The following is a 20,786-nucleotide window of genomic DNA, read 5'->3' as shown; positions in this document are numbered from 1 at the left end:
TAACGGACGCAATACAGCCCGCCCCCGTGACCATAAAACCACATTAGCATACCAAAAGGTAAGATTTTATAAAGTGTTTATTTAGGTCTGAAAGGGGGGCACAATAGCAACAGGAACCTTTCTAGAATGCAGCCCAGGAGCTGCAGAAGGGGAATCTTTTAGTTTAATTGCGAAAATTCCGTTGACAGGTCCCTTTTAAAAAAAAAACAAAAAAAAAAACTCGGGTGTTCCCGTCCTCAGCTTGATCTCTGTATTTCACCTGCACACTTACGGTAGTCTTCTAAGTAGGTGAATAGCAGTGACTCCATAGGTCTGCAAACTCCTTAAGCTTCCTTCACACGTCCATTTAAAAAAAAAAAAAATGCACATGTAGCACATTCTATTTTGACCATCCATGTGTCATCTGTGTGACATACATGTGACAAGTACCAGAAAAAACACATAACACTCAAATTAATGTTTTTTTATGTGTTAAAGGCAATCTGTCACCACTCACCAGGGTTTTGCTCCACTATCTGAGCGCAGCATAATGTAGAGATAGAGACCCTGATTCCAGAGATGTCACTTACTGACCTGTTTATTGTCATTTCGATAAAATTAGTGTTTTCTCTGCTGCCGATTTAGCAGTTATACAGAGCTCATTAATATCTTTGACTACCTGGCAGCAGCCAAATAGTCCTGTAATGATAATCTACTGCTGATTAAACAGTGATTTTATTACAGCTACACTAAGGAGCGCAGTAAATGACACATCACTGGAATCAGGATCTCTGCCCCTACGTTATACTGCTCTCAGATTAGGTGTCAAAAACCTGGTGACAGATTCCCTTTAAAGATGTGCAAAGATAGATAGTCAGTAGAGGATGGATGGTAGACAGACAGATTGATTGATTTTACCGCTATTAACTAAATAAATAATTGACAAAAATTACAGGGGGTCCCGCCATTTTTTTATACCCAGACAAGGTAAAACAGACAGCTGAGAGCTGATATTATCAGGCTGGGAAGACCCATGGTTATTGGACCCTTCCCAGCTTAAAAAAAAACCCAGCCCTCAGCCGGTGCTGATTCAATATTCTTACATAGCCACTTTTGTTTTTGAGTTAACAAAGCAAAAAAAAGTTTTTTGTTTTTTTTTTTGCTTTTTCCTTAGTTTTAATAGTTTTTATAGTTCTCCTATCATCAGCTCAGCTGATATTTTTCTTAATCCCATCTGTTGTATATACCATGCTCTGATTGATGGGTCTATGCCAAGTGTGAAAGGTGAGAAGTAATTGTGAGTAATCACTAAGTCTGGAAAAGTTAGTTTTGCAACTGTGACTACTACTTCAGGGAACATTTTGTGTTAACCTTTATTTCATACATCTTTCTCTAAATCCATCTGCTTTCCTTCTCTTAAGCTGGGTTCCCACAAAACGACAACGACGTCGCTGTTACGTCACCATTTCCTGTGATTTCAAGTGATGATCGCTAGTAGGCTGTCAAACATGTAATTTTAAGCAGCGACGGAGCAGCAATCATAGCAACCTCGACGGTCGTTGTGCGGTGTAACACGCGTCGCTACGCGACGACTCAGACCTTGATAGAGGCGTGGTGTTTACCCCTAGACATGTTTTGCGTTGCGTCTTTTCACGCCCCTCTGTTCCGATTGGTGATCACTACAGCGCCTTTCTGTTGCCTTTTTTCACGCCCCTCTATTCCAATTGGTGATCACTACAGCGGCGCCTGATTGGGTGACCGTGCCAAACAAAGGAAGACGCAGTAGTGCTTTCATTCATTCTATTTCATTTCATTCAGATCCACAAAGAACGACACACTAGCGACACCAGACAGAGAATCTACTACGTGGAACAAAAAATGGAACTTAAAGAATGAAATCACTGTAACGCCTTCGGCAAGGTACCCAATCGGAACGCTGTTGTAACCACCAATCGGAGTCGTAGGGGCGTTGCAAAATACACCACAAAAACACGCCCTTGTCCTGCCTTCAGTCCTACGTCACTGCCTTCAGCGTCGCCGCGACCGTCACTACTGCGGTGTCAAACACAACGATGCTGAGCTTAGCATCATGGCGCAGCGGGATAGCAGCAATCAAAAAATGACCTGGAATATTCAGGAGCGAGCAGCGATTTTGCAGCAGAGGTCTGATCGTTGTTGTGTGTCACACACAGCGACGTCGCTGTTGAGGTCGTTGCTACGTCACAGAAAATGGCGACTTAGCAGCGATGTCGTTGTCGTCGTCGCTGTGTGTGACACCACATTTAGTCTTTAAGATGGTGCTGGCCTAGAAAGATTACAAGGCTAGGACTTTTTGAAAAGTGAACTTTTTGGTGGTGCAGGTTATGTGATTATCATATACTTTCTATTGAGTCTGTCTTCATTCTTGAAGAAGACTAGCACTTGGCTAAGTGCTTTTGCTTTGTCGTTGTAGCGATCAGTCTCAGCCCTCAGACCCCACCTATCTATATAATTGATATCTCAGAAGTTTTTAGGCACTTTAACCTGTATACATATGGTTTGAAATGTTATAAGTAGCCAAAAAAGCCTGGCTATGACCAAAGCCAAGGTGAATAGATCTGCCCATCTATCTTTGTACAGTTTTCCCATCTGGTGACAAAAAAAAAAATCAAAAACGTTTACTGATAAAAATTACTATTGATTGGAGCTTTTTCATTGTACGGTGCTAAGATGCCCCATATCCCAGCTCCGTAGCTCATGTAGAGCTCAAGTAAAAAGTATGGCTACCCCCATACTTATAAAATTGTTTTGGACTCTTCAATATCAAAAGCATTTAGATTTTCTGGTAATTATTCAATGTTAATGTCCAATTTAAAAGGGTTTTGACTTTTGTAGTGTTGGCAAATTATTTGGATGCTGCAGCTTCATAATTCTTTCTCACAATGAATGGGATGCAATGCTTATTTATTGTTTTTCTCAGTACAGCTATGTTTTTGGCCACCCTTCTATACACAAAACTTTTTTTCCCCTCAGTTCCTTTCACCATTTGGGTGCCAGGAACATTATCTCCAAGGTAAAAGTTAATGCTGCATTCCATTCATGCGAAAGATTGGTGAGTCTCAGGATGATTCCCTCACTGATTGTGAAGAAACATGATATCCTAGAGATATACCATAACATAGCGATGAATGAAACTCTATAAGGCCCAGTCACACACAACGACTTACCAGCGATCCCGAAAACGATGCGACCTGAGAGGGATCGCAGGTAAGTCGCTGGGAGGTCGCAGGTGAGATGTCACTCAGTCAGATCTTACCAGCGATGCAAGAACAATACAGGTCGCAGTAGCGACCTGTATAACGATCTCGGCAGTCACTGTGACCCTGTCACACAGTGTCAAACACAGTGATGCATCCTGCCCAGCAGGACATCGCCTTTGAAGAAAATGGCCTGGACCATTCTGCAACGACCGGCGACCTCACAGCAGGGGCCTGATCGCTGGTAGGTGTCACACATAACAAGATCGCTAACGGGATTGCTACTGCGTCACGGAAACCCTGACTCAGCTGCGATCTCGCTAGCGATCTCGTTATGTGTGACGGTACGTTTATTTTGCACAAAGGCATTTATGAAACTGTATCCAACCTTGGGGAAGAAGTGTAATCAGTGGCGAAACTAGTCCAGTGGGAAACGGTGCAAAATTTGGACCTTAACCTCCCACACCTCTCACCCCACCCCCCCTTACACACGGTGGTCAGATGTATGGGCCCTTTTAGCGTTCTCAATCCTATATAGACATAAGTGTTGCCCCCCCCTCCCATTTCATTATGTAATAATGTCCCCCATTCTGTACTAATGTCTCCCATCCTGGGCCCCTTCCTGGTAAACATGTCCCCCATTCTGGTATATATGTCCCAATCCTGGGCCACATTATTTTAAATATGTCCCCCATCCTGGCATATATGTCGAAATCCTGGAATATGTGGCTCCCATCCTGGTAAATTTTTCTCCCATTTTGGGCCCCTTCCTGGTAAATATGTTCCCCACCCTGGTATTAATGTTCTCCCATTCTGCTGTGTATGTCACCATCCTGGTTCCCTTCCTGGTAAATATGTTCCCCATCCTGATATATCTGTCTCCTATCCTGGTAAATATGTCCCCCATCCTGGGCCCCTTAATTTGTCATTGTGTCGTCCATCCTGGTATATCTGTCTCCCATCCTGATATATATGTTCCCATCCTGGAACCCTTTCTTGGTAAATATGTCCCCCATCCTTGCATATATGTTCTTATCCGTGGCCCCCTCCTGGTATATATGTCCTTATCCTGGGCTCCCTCCTGGTATATTTGTCCTTATTCTGTACCTCATCCTTTTTTATATGTCCGTATCCCAGCTTTTTCCTGGTATATATAGTCCCTGTTCTGCATCTGACATATTAAAAAAAAACCATTCTACTCACCTTCTCTGGCTTCAATGATGCGCAGCGTCCTCCTCTGTAGCAGGCATAGTGGCAGGCAACTGACATCGGTGTATCTGCTATGGCGATGCATGAAGTCACTGTCATTCGCCCCTAGTCATAGGCACGCTGTCGTCAGCTGCTGGCCTCTGTTTTGCCAGTGGCATGTATTGCAGTGTAGGGACCCAACGAGTCTCCGCACAGCAATGTACAGTAGGCACTGGGGTTAGTGAGCAACCTTTACTCCCGGGCATGGTCACAGTCACAAATTTGATAACGCCCTCGAATGCAATAACCACAGACCTGATATATTATACTACAGTTACGTTGAAATACTATATGAATTCCAATTCTATTAATATAAGATCAAATATTTAGTCTTCTTGCATCTTTCTTCTCTCAACAGTTGACATCAGCATTGATATATCCAGGCCATTAAAAGTCAACTTCAGCTTTGTCAAGTTGGATCAACTAAATGTTTTCTTAGAAAAGATCTTGAAAAGTGGATCTGACAATTCATCGGATAGTCCAGTCACAAAAGAAGAATTGCCACAGATGATGGAATCCATGAAACCTGAATTCAGCCATAGAAAGGATCCTTGTACAGTGGCCCACGATGCTTCAAAATCCCACGTACCCCAAGAAGGAACATGGCGATCAATGTCTTTTTTCCACAGGATCACATTCCAAACTACCCAGGTGTTCCTATCATTGGAGACTGTGCCACATCCAAAAACTCCCTACATTCTTACATACTTATCTGATCTTAAGGGGTGTCTTAGTATTCAAGCCGGAAACAAAGGTAAGCTTTTTTTCTGTATTGCCGCACTCATTTGTGACATTAGTCGTTACCCTAACTGGACGTGTCTAACAAGCTTTGTAATCTCTGCCTAACACATCTAACCTAGAGAAAAGTCTCCATAGCGTGTGGAATAATATGTTTGACTGTGAACATTGCTCTCAACACTTTTGGACTTAGATTTACAGTTTTTGGTTTTTTTTAAGCAATAAAGTTTTTATTAGATTTTTCAATAATGGTAAACATTTACATTTAAAACATGACAAGATATCAAGTAATAGCCACAATAGTTACACATTTTACACAACCAAGATATCAGGTCATAACAGCAAAAAGGGGGAGGAACGGGTGGAAGGGGGGGAAGGGGGGGAGTACTGGTAATGCCACTCAGAAACAGCCTTAGGATCCACGTAAAGCCTTAAGAAGGGTTACTATCATTGGAGGGGGCCAGATTAAACCTTAGGTTGGAAGTTACATCTCAGGGAGGAAGGGAAGCATAGGGTGAAGACAACCAGAGAGCCCAGCGCTCCTCCAGAGTGGTACGTCTCTGAGGATTATAAGAGAGGGTTAATTCATATAACTTTTAAGTGTTAACTCTATCTATGACTTCCCATATGGATGGGACTGTGGGTTGATTCCATGAGGCAGTAATGCTTTGCCTAGCTTCAATAAAAATAAATGAGCAGGTACATCTAATCTCTTTTGGTAGGTCTGAGATTCCAATATTAAGCAACGCAATGGCTGGGTCTGGGGGAAGCTGTACATTTAGTTATAAGGGAGAAAACTTGGTTCCAAAAAGAGGTGATTTTTGGGCAAGTCCACCAGACGTGGAGGAGCGTGCCCATATTCCCACATTTTGTTTCCAGCAGAGGGGAAAGTACAAAGGATAAACATGCGATAGCCTTTTGGGGGAAAGAAACCATCTTAATTGTATTTTCTTACTAAGCTCTAAATGGTTGACACACGAGGAGCAACCCCAGGACCACACCAAAGCCTTAGTCCACTGTTATAATGAGTAAGACACACCCAAGTCCTGTTCACATTTCAACATAAATGACAATTTCTCTTGAACCGGCGAGGAGTTAAATATATTATATGCAGTTGACAGGCCTTTAGTTGGGCCTTTTTTACAAGTTATAAATCTTTGAAGTATAGATGGGGACCTATGTGTCTTGGCTGTCAAACAGGACGTCCGGAAACCCCTCACCTGCAAATATTGATAAAAACACTGCTTCGGGAGACAAAATCTCTTTCTTAAATTCTCAAATGAACACATAATAGTCCCTTCAAACAAATTGCCTAAGTTCTCAACCCCTGAGAAACTCCACTGTGAAAGAGAAATATCAGGAATCAAGTGTTCGAGACTCTTCAGGGACATCAAATTGAGTGGGATGTTGAGTTGATCTCTCCCCATCTCTCCCCACAACACCGGGGAATTCTGCATAACAGGAAGACTTTTGTCACAGGGAGAGGGTCTGAGGTAATCAGCCTCTAGAAGTCTTCTGGTCGAGTGAGATTTTGTAAACTGCTTCTTTATTGTCACTCATCCATGGACTGAGCTTGTGCCCCACCAACACCTAAGAGAATCCACTAAACATGCCTTATAATACAGTGAAAGGTTGGGGACTCCCAATCCACCATTCTGAGACTTATAGTGAAGAATGTGCCTGGCAACTCTAGGGGTTTTATTGGCCCATATGAATTTGAATAGCATAGATTGAAGGAAGGATAGCTTAGACTTGGGTATATGAAGAGGGATACATCTAAGAAAATACAGTATTTTGGGGAGGAACAACATTTTGCAGTTATTTATTCTAGCAATCTATGACAATTTTAGAAGAACCATTCTGTCCATGATAGGTTTAATTGATGATATGAGGTCTTTATTATTTTCCTCAACTAGGTTAAAGAAGGGAGAGCATAGGCTGATACCTAAATATTTTAACTTATTATTCGTCCAAGTAAAAGGTAGAGCGTCTATCAGCCGGGAGATTAGCTGGGAAGGAAGGTTAACCGGGAGAATAACAGATTTAGAGGCATTACGTTTATAAAAAGAGACTCTAGAGAAAGAAGATAGGGTGTTAAGAAGAACCAGAAGGGATCTCCCCGGGTCCACACACGAGATAGACTTAGATTTAGGGTACCGTCACACTTTAGCGACGCAGCAGCGATCCCACCAGCGATCTGACCTGGTCAGGATCGCTGCTGCGTCGCTACATGGTCGCTGGTGAGCTGTCAAACAGGCAGATCTCACCAGCGACCAGTGACCAGCCCCCAGCCAGCAGCGACGTGCAAGCGACGCTGCGCTTGCACGGAGCCGGCGTCTGGAAGCTGCGGACACTGGTAACTAAGGTAAACATCGGGTATGGTTACCCGATGTTTACCTTAGTTACCAGTACACACCGCTTAACTTAGCGTGTGCAGGGAGCAGGAGCCGGCACTGGCAGCGTGAGAGCTGCGGAGGCTGGTAACGAAGGTAAATATCGGGTAACCACCTTGGTTACCCGATGTTTACCCTGGTTGCAGCTTACCGCAGGCTGTCAGACGCCGGCTCCTGCTCCCTGCACATTCAGGATTGTTGCTCTCGCTGTCACACACAGCGTGTGTGCTTATCAGCAGGAGAGCAACAATAAAAAAATGAACCAGAGCTGTGTGTAACGAGCAGCGATCTCACAGCAGGGGCCAGATCGCTGCTCAGTGTCACACACAGCGAGATCGCTAATGAGGTCACTGCTGCGTCACAAAAACCGTGACTCAGCAGAGATCTCAGCAGCGATCTCGCTGTGTGTGAAGTACCCCTTACAGTTGTGGCAAGGGTTACCATGACTCACAACCCACCATTTGGATAAGTTATCACAGAAAGTTGTCTCACCTAAGAGCATTAAGATAACATTGTATAAGCCTCTGCCCATCCTCTAATAAGGTGTTGATTCCACTTTCTTGAAACCGTTATATCATTTTGCTGTGTTATGAGTCAAGGTTATCTTTGTTAGTTCTGTATTAGTGCCTACAGCTATTGACCATGGTTTCTATATATTTAATTGATGATGGCCAAGCCAGAAACAGGCATGTACAAGCACAAGTAATATTAATATTATACTGTATTTGTGCTATACATAGACTGTTCTGTTATAAGGATATTCTTGCTGTGTTGACCCATTTGTAGACAACATTGTTTCTGACAGTTGCCCCTCATCAGTGCAAAGCAGAGTACTCGTAGATAGCTTAAAAGGACAGGACGCAGCTTGGGCGGTACTAGAGCTCAAGAAATAGACCCAGTGGCTGTGTAGAAACGTTTTGTCAGGCAATGTGCCACGAGAACAGAGTATGCAAATTAGACAATTGTATCAACCAAATTGTAGACAACTTGACTAATCGGACTGATTTGACACTCCGGATGCTTAACTCGCCAACAGTCAACTGCCCCTTCATCATTGGCAGTTTCAGCTGACATTAATCTAATATGTATATGGGGCTTTAGATGCGGCTCATGGAGAAATTATTGCTCTTACGGAAGAGCCAGCAGGTGGAATAACTCTCTGTCCACCTGACTGCGGCATACAGTTTCTGAGCTATTCTGGAACTCCGGTAGTTAAATGTGACCACTTGTGCTCTACTACTATCTTAATTCAAACGGCAATTTGATTTTAACAATTTTTCGACAGATCTAAGATTCCGATGAGACCACCTGATATCAAGGACTTTGCTTTTAGGGGTCTCCTCCTTTGCTCTTAATACTATCCAAAAAAAAGTCACTGCTTGTTTTACCTTCGGTGACACCTATCGTATTGGAATTCTGATCACTAGTCCCTTGATTTTTTTATCATTACCTTTTGTTAGAAAACAATATGTTTTTGTAATATATACTGACCAAAAATGTGTTTTGTATGCCATAGATTAGCTAACTAATCGCTAGCGATGTCGCAGCGTGTAAAGCACCCTTAAGAGCAAAACCAGAACAAACAATGTTTGGACAATGGAGTTCATAAAACCTGACAAACACGAGATCCAAAACTTAAGGTGTAAATGACGTGGACATGTTTTGCATTACCAGTCAATTTGATCTTAGGAATAGTTTATGAATCTAATTGGATTTTTGTTCTTTTCCTTGCTGTTATTTACAAGAGAAATTCCTCCTCCGTACAAAAGCAGAATAGTGATTTATAAGAAAGGTGCGTCGACATTTAGCATAAACATTTAGAAACTTGAGTATCTGGTCCCGGCATCTAATAAACATTCCGCGTTTTTCTCCATTTCCGAGATTGTTTATTACTATTTGCCCAGCAGAATTTTTTGAAGGATTTAATGACGGCATTTCAGTCTGAAATATTTACAAAATGGGACTAATTGCTCGTACTCTATGCGATCTCATATCTCATCATAAAACATTCTCTTCATTTATTTTTGCTGTCTCCTAAAAAAGTCTGCCCGTTGTAAACCAATATTAATTAGTTTAGGACTCGGCTTTACAGTCCTGGAATTACCCTTTCAGACAAGTTTGCCTCTAGCAAACCTATTCTGTGTCTCTCGGTGTAGAGTACAGATTTCAAGAAGCACTCGCTAAGATGCTTTTTATCTCATGTATCTTAAAAAGGAAAATATGGAACATGCCCTGCGCTGTAAACGAAGTGATGCTTAGCGGAGTTCTGTAATTTTATTGCCCCCGCCAAGAAAATCTAGCGGAGTGTATGAATAGACAGTACTGTATTCAATGAAACTGTATATCGGTCATTGTTTTTATGCTCCACGTAGTGAGGTTGTATGATATTTCGGATGTTGGCTTCTTCCAGGCGCACTTTTTTGGCGCCGTACTCTTCTTGATGAAAAGCATGGGGCCTTCTGCAAGAGCCAGGCTCGCTAAACGAAAATCCCCACACAGAGCCTTCTCTGTAAGGACCTGAAAACGGTCTTAAAGGCATCTATCCAGAACCAATTTGGCAGTGCCAACGATGCCTAAAAACGGGTCTGTAATAAGACAACCTTATAAAGAAGAATACCGGCTGAAACTCGACATAGCAAGAGAACAGATACAGGAAATGTTTTGCAACTGAGAAGTACTCATAGCGGGCCAAACCTAGGTGATTTATTTCCCTCTTTACTTTAAAAAAAAACTATCTGGCAGGCCACACCGCATTTCAGTGCATTTTGCAAATGCTTTCTAAGCTAAAATGCAACATGAAAGACTTTGTGAGTGCTCTGGGCCGGCATTCTTGATTTAGCCATAAAGACTTTTTTTCAGACCAGTTCAGAACATTGTTTTCATTCCCACGCTTACCTTAGCCAGGGCTGGGAGGCTTGAAACAAGTTCATGGTCACTGTAAGGATTACATTCTCATTATACATCATATTAATATCCAGTATGGAGGAGTCTGCATCACACATGCTCCCGTATTGAACTGAATCGTGAGTCTGATAGTAATCCACCAGACAGACTACAAAGCGCGTTCCCATCTCTGTGAGACATGAGGTTGATGGCTGTAAAGGTTGAACTGTCTGTGTCCAAGAGCCATAGAGACATTAGAATACCATAGACAGTGCAGCGAACACGTAAATACATATAAAATCTATTTGTCCTCTTGTTTTATACTGATGGCCTATCCTTAGAGCAGGTCATCACTGTCTGATCGTCTGGGGTCCAACACAGCGCACCTCCGCCTATCAACTGTTCCTGGTCCCGGAGGCGGCGGCAGCAGCAGGCAGCTGGAAATGCTCAGTTCCGGAGCTGCTCCATCTTCGGATAGTGGCCCTATGCTTTTACTGCACATCCACCTCCTATTGATCTGAATGGGAGGCGGATGTGCAGTACCCATCATCATTATGGGTGTCAGGTCAGAACATTCCTACATGAACAGTGTCCTGGAAAGTGGATTAGTCATCATGGACCAGTTGAATGGCCACCAAGGTCTCCCGATCTGACCCCCTTAGATTTTTATCTTTGGGGTCATCTGAAGGCAATTGTCTATGCTGTGAAGATACAAGTTGTGCAGCATCTGAAACAACAGATACTAGAAGCCTGTGCTATCATTTCTTCTGCAGTGTTGCTATCAGTGTATCAAGAGTGGGAGAAGAGTAATACATTGACAATCCAACACCATGGGCAGCACTTTGAACACAGTTTATAAGTGGTCATAAAATTGTAAATAACTAATGAACGAATAAAGTTACATTAAGGCCCCCTTCACACGTCAGTGATTCTGGTATGTTTGTGCTTTTTTTTTATACGTACCAGAATCACTGACATACGCAGACCCATTATAATCAATCGGTCTGCTCACACATCAGTGATTTTTCACTGAACGTGTCTCCGTGTAGCGTACACCCTTGGCCGTGATTCTGCACGGAGACATGTCAGTTTTTTTCTGGCATCACTGATGACCCACGGACCACACTATGGTGTGATCCGTGTGTGATCAGTGAAACACGTACAAAAAAATCACGGACATATTAAAATTTTTCAACTTACCTTGCCTGCAATTCACTGTGCAGCCTCTATTCTCGGCAGCTCCTGCCTGGCTCATGAATATTCATGAAAGCAGGAACAGCCGACCAGGAAGTAGGTGCTGAGAGCGGTGGGCGGACGCTGCAGAGCTGGAGACTTCAGCACCATAGACAGTAGCAGTGAAGGCAGGTGAGTAATGTCCATATGCAATTACGGGATCACGGATTGCACATGGACAACCCACGTGTGCCGTGAATCACGGAACACAGAGGGACATGTGCGTGTTTTACACGTCAGTGAAGAACGTCAATGTTTTTCACCGACGTGTGAAACGGGCCTAAAACCAAGCACACCATTGTTTTGTTGTGAAATACTCAATAGGTTTGATGTATTGCATGACCCTCTTCCCATTGGAACAAATAAAGCTGAATCCAAAATGGCCAACTTCAAAATGGCTGCCATGGTTACCACCTATCTTGAAAAGTTTTCCCCCTCCCATATACTATTTAGCCACAAACAGGAAGTTGATATCACCAACCATTTCAATTTTATTTAGGTGTATCCATATAAATGCCCCCCCTGTATCTGGGGTGTGTTAGTAGCAATTTTTTGGTTCAATTTGCTGATTTTTGTCCCCACTGCCACGGAAGGTTACATTTTGAAATAAAACAACACAACAATCTTTTCACTGAGAGCAACATATTTATTGGTTCACAGAGGAAATGCCAAATCTAGGAGCCACCTCTGCGCCAGTAGTGATGTGATTCAGACTGATAAAGAACTGTAGGTCCGAAACATTGCCATGTTTCTAATATGCAAGAATTCAATAAGCATCGAAGAATGTTAGCGCTGTTCTGTCCATAGTATCTGGAAAACTTGTAGCCACTGTGAGGTAGTGGGGGGGGGGACTCATATGTGAAGGACAGTATGTATCCCTACAGAATGCACACAGAAACATATTAGAGTACTGGACAACGGTCAGTCCACTCCCTCCGGGCTGGGTTTTGGATACGGCTCATGACCACTGATTTAATTTAAAAGTTCCTGCAAAGGTTTGGGAGGGGCAGAGTTTGTTTTATAGTTGCAGAGTAGGGAGCTTTATATACGCAAGCCTTGTGTGGAGCTAAAACACAGGTCTGTGGATTCTGCTGTCGCATCGTGGAGCGACCCAGTGGGGCAGTCTCCCATGGAAACCGGTATCTTCTGTCTGCTATTATATTCACACTGTGTGGATCCCCAGCTGCGACCCGGAGGACATCTATGGTTACCTGTTGTTTCCAATTGCTAAATAAAAGCCGTGTGAGTTGGACTGTACTGGGTCACTGCCTCTTTATCGCCCTGTACGAACCCCGCAACGTTACACCACCTGCATGATCATCAGTGCTGTAACCAATGGCTACATGATTTTTCTGCAGAATTGTATGCCACGTGACAGAGCTTGTGGTTGTAATTATACCATTTGGTCTTCGTTTAAAGCTATAGCTGGTGGTAACGAAAATAAATTCTGAAAATCATCCAGAATCAGAATTCGAAAACATGTTTTTTAGCATACACTTATCTATGAGTTGTGTTTGGGTTTGGAGTTTAGCTGCAAAATCACATTCAATTTGTAGGCAAGTGAGGCACAGTACTACCTTTTCATTAACCTGTCCACTTTTGCTTGCTTGGCACAATTGATTGACAGCAGTTTGCTTTAGAATAAATCTATATATATAATTGCCTTATTCTGTCTGTCTGTCTGTCTGTCTGTCATGCGCCAAAATTGTGTCCTTACGGTGACACAAAGCTGATTGGCCGCTGGGCTCGCCATGGCCCCGCCCCCCCACACGGATTGGCCGCTCGCCCAGGCTGCGCCCCCACACGGATTGGCCAGCCGCTCGCCCAGGCTCCGCCCCCCCACAGATTGGCCTCTCGCCCCGGCACCCTGCAGGCATTGGCAATTCGGCCACGCCACGCCCCGCCCCCCTCACGCAATGCACGCTAGCTCTAGCCCCGCCTCCCTCCCCCCCCCGCGCATTCCCCGAACTGACACGGCTGTCACGGAGGTGAGTACTGTACTCCCCCACCCCCCCCCTCCCCCCCCGCGCATTCCCCGAACTGACACGGCTGTCACGGAGGTGAGTACTGTACTCCCCCCCCCCCCCCCCCCCCCGTACCCCCCACCCGTCCCCCGCTCGCACGGGAGTGGTGTGCATACGTTGGTAACCATGCTAGCATGGTTACAAGCGCATCAAGGTCCTGCAGCGGCGGAAGGAAGATCCACACGCACACACATAACAGCACACACACACACATACACACACATCAGATCACACTCACTCTCACACACACCTCACACACACCTCACACACACCTCACACACACATCACATCGCATCCACACACTCACAGCATCCGGCGATATCGCTTGCTTCTCGGCCTCGATACTGTGTTGCTGTGACCTTCCAGGACCTGACGGAGGATCACATGGCCAGAAGCATGTGGTATCTCCGGATGTTGTGAGTGTGAGCGCGTATGTGCGATTTCGTCAGTGTCTGTCTGTGAGTGTATGCGATCGGCTGTGTGTGAGTATATGCGATCGGCTGTGTGTGAGTGTATGCGATCGGCTGTGTGTGAGTGTATGCGATCGGGTGTGTGTGAGTGTATGCGATCGGGTGTGTGTGAGTGTATGCGTTCGGGTGTGTGTGAGTGTATGCGATCGGGTGTGTGTGAGTGTATGCGATCGGGTGTGTGAGTGTCGGCAGAGGAGCACGGCGTGCTGGAGGAGACTGGGAGCAGAGAGGCTGATCTTGGGGAAGGCCGGGAGGGGGAGGCTGATGCTGGGGGACACTGGGAGGGGAAGGCTGATGCTGAAGGAGGCTGGGAGGGGGAGGCTGGGAGGAAGGAGGCTGGGAGGAGAGAGGCTGATCCTGGGGAAGGCTGGGAAGGGGAGGCTGATGCTGAGGGAGGCTGGAAGGAGAGAGGCTGAGGCTGGGAGGAGAGAGGCTGATGCTGGGGAAGGCTGATGCTGAGGGAGGCTGGGAGGGGAAAGCTGATGCTGAGGAAGGCTGGGAGGACGGAGGCTGGGAGGAGAGAGGCTGATCCTGGGGAAGGCTGGGAGAGGGAGGCTGATGCTGGGGGAGGCTGGAAGGAGAGAGGCTGATGCTGGGGGAGGCTGGAAGAAGAGAGGCTGATGCTGGGGGAGGCTGATGCTGGGGGAGGCTGGGAGGAGAGAGGCTGATGCTGGGGAAGGCTGGGAGGAGAGAGGCTGATGCTGGGGACAGAGAGGAGAAGCTGATGCTGGGAGGAGAGAGGCTGATGCTGGGATGAGAGAGGCTGATGCTGGGAAGAGAGAGGCTGATGCTGGGGGAGGCTGGGAGGGGGAGGCTGATGCTGGGGGAGGCTGATGCTGGGGGAGGCTGGGACGAGGGAGGCTGATGCTGGTGGAGGCTGATGCTTGGGGAGGCTGATGCTGAGGGAGGCTGGAAGGAGAGAGACTGATGCTGGTGGAGGCTGATGCTTGGGGAGGCTGATGCTGGGGGAGACTGGGAGAGGAAGGCTGATGCTGAGGGAGGCTGGGAGGGGGAGGCTGGGAGGAAGGAGGCTGGGAGGAGAGAGGCTGATCCTGGGGAAGGCTGGGAAGGGGAGGCTGATGCTGAGGGAGGCTGGAAGGAGAGAGGCTGATGCTGGGGGAGGCTGGAAGGAGAGAGGCTGAGGCTGGGAGGAGAGAGGCTGATGCTGGGGAAGGCTGATGCTGAGGGAGGCTGGGAGGGGAAAGCTGATGCTGGGGAAGGCTGGGAGGAGAGAGGCTGATCCTGGGGAAGGCTGGGAGAGGGAGGCTGATGCTGGGGGAGGCTGAGGCTGGGAGGAGAGAGGCTGATGCTGGGGACAGAGAGGCTGATGCTGGGAGGAGAGATGCTGATGCTGGGAGGAGAGAGGGTGATGCTGGGGGCAGAGAGGCTGATGCTGGTGCAGCATGGGGGATGGTGCACGATGGGGGGTGCGCAGCATGGGGGATGGAGCACGATGAGGAGTGCGCAGCATGGGGGATGGAGCATGTTTGGGAGTGCGCAGCATGGCGGATGGACCACATTTGGGAGTGCGCAGCATGGCGGATGGAGCATGTTTGGGAGTCCGCAGCATGGCGGATGGAGCACGATGGGGAGTGCGCAGCATGGGGGATGGAGCACGATGGGGAGTGCGCAGCATGGGGGATGGAGCACGATGGGGAGTGCGCAGCATGGAGGATGGAGCATGATGGGGAGTGCGCAGCATGGGGGATGGAGCACGATGGGGAGTGCGCAGCATGGGGGATGGAGCACGATGGGGAGTGCGCAGCATGGGGGATGCAGCACGATGGGGAGTGCGCAGCATGGGGGATGGAGCACGATGGGGAGTGCGCAGCATGGGGGATTGTGCACGATGGGGAGTGCGCAGCATGGGGGATGCAGCACGATGGGGAGTGCGCAGCATGGGGGATGGAGCACGATGGGGAGTGCGCAGCATGGGGGATGGAGCACGATGGGGAGTGCGCAGCATGGGGGATGGAGCACGATGTGGGGTGCGCAGCATGGGGGATGGAGCACGATGGGGGGTGCGCAGCATGGGGGATGGAGCACGATGTGGGGTGCGCAGCATGGGGGATGTAGCACGATGGGAGGTGCACAATTCCCCCCAAAACACACACACACCGCCACACACGCACTGCAGAACACACCACACACACACTGGGAACCACAAACACCGCCCTACACAGACACCCACACACACAGACAATGCCGCACACACACAACACCCAACACACAAACACCGCGGCACACACAAATATACGCACATGCACAACACACACATTGCACAAAACATACCTCCCACCAAAACACACACACACACCCCACACCCACACAAACCGTGCAACACACACACAGCGCTCCACAAACAACGCAACACACACAACGCAACACACAAACAACACCGCTCTCACCCCCCGCCACACCCAGACAACATCCAGAACATGTACAGCGCCCTACACAAACACTTGGTAACTACACACAACAACATCTATATATATATATATATATATATATAACAAAAATCATACATTAACTACACAATACGTAAATTCTAGAATACCCGATGCGTAGAATCGGGCCACCTTCTAGTTTATAAATAAACTTTTGCAAAAATGTGATGTCACCACAAAATGATGATGAAAGATATTGATGCTCTACTGTGTAATGTGAGCACATTCTCACCGCAGTGTTTGCTTCAATCATACCTTTCTCATATCACCACTTCCGCCATATAGGATGTAAGGGACAGAGAAATAATTTGAAGCTCGGGCACCTCTCTAGCTATCACTGATCACTTAAAGAACTTGTGTTTCCCTTTAGAATGGAAAGGGGCTTTCTGGATCACTTTGGCTGCCCATACACTGGCCGTACACTGTCATGGATTGAAAATGACTTGAGTATTGTCTGGAAAAACGCTCTGTACAATATGCCCCTTTTTGGCCAATTTTTGCATGTGTTTTTTTAACTCCATTTAACATGCTGGAGATATGATACTGTTTCAAAGCCACACAAAAATAAAAGTTGCACAAACATAAGATTAAAAAAAAAACACATTTACTTTTTTGCTGTAAATTTCTAAGCCTAAAACAGAAAGATTGTCAGGAGTGTGTTATGTCCTGATGTGACCTCGGGGGATATGGGATTAGAAGGTCACAGCGTTTAGTTTATCGCAAATCCTCTTTAGCCCCACTTGTTGTTTACTTTGAGTTGGAGCTTATCTAGTTCCATACGGTGCTGCAGGGGTTAGGCCCTGTGCGCACGCTGTGGATTTACCTCGGATTTGCCGCGGAATTGCTGCAGAAAATGTGTCTAACATTGCTGCAGTCATTCCCTAGAAAATCCTATGGGTTTTAAAAAATGCTGTGCGTACACTGCGTTTTTTTATACCCGCGGATTTACCCGCAGATTTTCCGCTGCTGAATTAATGAGCATGTCACTTCTCTTCCGCAAGTACCTGCGTTTTTTGCCATAGATAATGGTAAAAACCGCAGGGACCAACTTGCGGAAAATCTGCTGTAAATATGCGGGAAACCGCGGCAAAACACAGGTGCGGTTTTACTGCGGTTTTTACCACGGGTGCGGGATTCTTTCAGAGGGTCCGTTTTTTTTCTTAAGAAAAAGGCACTTTCTTGTGCGCCCATAGCCTTAAGGTTCCTTTCTATCCTGCTGTAATCTCAAATGCAGCCACTCCCTTCTGCTATAAATATCCACTACTCACTCACTCCCTAAGCTGGCTATTGTTCATTCTATGCTGACCTGAGAAGGAGCTGCCTCTGGAGAAAGCTGTGGTGATCTTGGCATCATATGTGGTGGAATTTCTCTGGAAAAGAATTGGAGTTCTATGTTGTGTCTGTTTCCTTTGTTTATTCCTCTTCCTCGTGTTGTCTTTATAATATAAGTAAGACTAGTGTCTTGCTGGCATCTGCGCTAGACAGGGCTAGTGTGGCGCCCCTGAGGCTTCCGTCACCACAAGAACATTGCACCCCAGCCAGAGGTGTGATGTCCCACTCTGGGTGAGGAAAGGAGTGAACGCCGGTCCACAGGCAAATCTGCACTACACCCATTGTTAGGTACACACAGGGACCAGGGACAGTGGCAGCAACCCTCCCATGCTGCATGCTGGGAGGGGCCGTAAGACCCATCCCTGCTCCCATAGGGTGGTAGCTTAGCAACTGGGGGGGTGGGAGGAGCCAGCCGAGTGTAGAGTAGTAAGGAAGGTCAAGAGAGAGAGTTTCAGTTTACCTCAGGGAGGAGGGGAGTGAGGAAGTCTGCGGGAGGCAGAGAAGTGAGAGTCTGCAGAGAGAGCTGAAAGAAGTGCTCTAGTCAGTCAGGAGCAAGAAGAAGAAAGCGACCCTTTCTGGTGAAGACCCTGGGGCCCAGTAGGTCCAGGTGACACCAAGTAGAGAACAGAAGGGATTCCAGGGCCACAGATAGCTTTCAGGCTCGTGGCCTGTTCCACAGAAACATCGGTGGAGGGATCAAGCTGCACACAGGGGACTGTCCCTAGAAACTGGAGGAGGAGAAGTCAACTCCAAAAGTAAAAACAGAGGCTCAGGGAAGTTGCAAACTCCCCGGGCCACAGCCCACAGCAGAAACTCTGGAAAGGGGGTAAAACTACCGACAGGCAAGCCCTGGCCTGGAGGCTGTAGTGGAGGCCGAGCCAGGTTCAGCCAACAAGGGCAAGGCTTAAGGAGTCAGCTGAAGAAAGGAACACATAGAGGGGTGTACCGGCTTTCATTCCCAGATCTACCCGGGATCAGCGGAGGTCCCTGACAGGGGATTCCAGCACACCAGTGGGCAACCGAACAGCTGCCGTGTCAAATAACCAACTGTGAGTAAACATCTTGAAACTGCAGCCCCTGGTGTTGCCTCTGTTATTTCATCTGCATAGACTTCCATCACTGCATAGACACTTACAAGCACCAACTGTGCCCCGGGGTACCGCTCCACCTGTGGGGAGCAGGACCATCCAAGCTGCCGTTCCATCACCCCGGAGGCCCCATACAGCAGCGGCGGCTTAATAGCCGCTAACCACAGGTGGCGTCACGAATATAAATTTTAATAATCACCCCCACTGAAGCCATATTAATTGACCCCACCAGGGTACGGAGTCGGGCCCAGCCACCACTGACGTCCCCAGGACTAGTCCGGCCCGGCACCGGGTGTCCCATAGCCCTGGGGTGGGCGAGTCAACAGTCCAGGGTCAGCAAGGGCCCAGGCACATGGTTGTGCACAGGGGAAGAGGACCCATCTAGGGACGTTAGAGAGCTCAGGCATGAGCTACAGGCTAGTTCAGGTGGTTACCTCTCTCCCCTTTTCCAATCGTCAGGGCCTTTCGTTACATCTTCTCTGGTGTACCCCTTCTCTTGAGCAGCAGTCCACCCTCCGATGGAACAAAACTGCATCAGAAACACAATGTCTGAATATAACCTTAACGAATAATAAGTAGGCTGACCAACACGATCGCACCAAAGACTCTCTCACTTTTTTCTCCTCTATTTACCACTGACCCAGCCGTGGTTCCGTGGCAGTAGTTATGAATGCTTTGCACAATTGCATAGCCCACAAGATGAGCCCCTTACTGTTTATTTGTGCAATTTGCTATCTGTGCAGTACTCTCTATGGGAGCGCTCCAGTTTCTCTGATTTTATTCCTAATTTGATTGGGGACTTCTTGAAGACATGTACGTGGTGGTTGAAGTTTCCGCTCAATGTTCATATTCTATTTTTGTTTTGTTTTTCACATACACCATTATGCTAATAATCTTATTTCCCAGAACACCATACACATTTTATTTCCATTTGACGGGCCAATAACAGACAGAAAATTGGAGATTGGTTCCAGCTTTTCCGCTGCACAAGTGTAATGTCTAATGAGCCTTCGGTATGAGACCTAATGAAATGAAATCCATGTTTTCCGAAATGTGCTATTTCTTGTGCAGATACCCTCAATGCGGGCGGATTAATGTCACTGTTTTTATAGCATGAAACTAATACGTGAAATAATTCACTCGGTCTTTGATATTATAGTGGCACAGTCCGGCAGACATCTGCAGCAGCTGCATTTTTTTTTAACAAATTATTTGCTGACCCAAGCTGAGCGCAGCGACAAAAGTTGTCATCTCAGATCTACTTTAGAACTGGAGAAAGAAAACGGAGCATTGTTTTTCCGCCTTTTAGCCATCTGCTCTACAGATGTTATTATATAGAATTACCTAAGATAAAAATGATAGTAGCGTTTTTCTTTTATTTCTTTTTTTTTTTTTTTTATGAAAGCCTCAACAATTCGCACTTGTTTACTTGAATCTGCATAATTCCCCTATGACTCAACTCCATCCACTCGCGGTTTAGTTCGTTCTCACCAGCTTTGCTTTTGATCGCCGTCGTTCTTGTGCTGAGTCGTATAAACACATATATAACCATTACGGGAAAAAAAAAGTCAAATTTAACCAGAAAAAGTAGTAAGGGAAAAAAATTCTTCTAATCCCTCATTCGCACAAGCTGTATTTAGCTATGAAAGCCCTCTTTTTCTTTTTTTCATGGCACGTTTTATATGACATTGTCTTGTAAACTACGCTGAACTGTT

The 20,786-nt window shown here is 46.5% G+C and overlaps 1 protein-coding gene across 1 annotated transcript in view; it reads left to right on the top strand.

Moving 5' to 3' along the window:
- VPS13B (vacuolar protein sorting 13 homolog B) overlaps positions 1 to 20,786 on the top strand; it is a 1,405,890-nt gene that overhangs the window by 1,128,100 nt on the left and 257,004 nt on the right. The window contains exon 36 of the mRNA XM_075353076.1: positions 4,822 to 5,217. Within this exon, the coding sequence (XP_075209191.1) occupies positions 4,822 to 5,217 (396 nt within the window). The remainder of the gene's footprint in view (positions 1 to 4,821; positions 5,218 to 20,786) is intronic.

Source organism: Anomaloglossus baeobatrachus, chromosome 6 (genome assembly GCF_048569485.1).
Source record: "Anomaloglossus baeobatrachus isolate aAnoBae1 chromosome 6, aAnoBae1.hap1, whole genome shotgun sequence".
NCBI classification, from domain to species: Eukaryota; Metazoa; Chordata; class Amphibia; order Anura; family Aromobatidae; genus Anomaloglossus; species Anomaloglossus baeobatrachus.
Note: the sequence above shows the minus strand (reverse complement) of the source record. Positions and strands in the feature narration are given on the sequence as shown.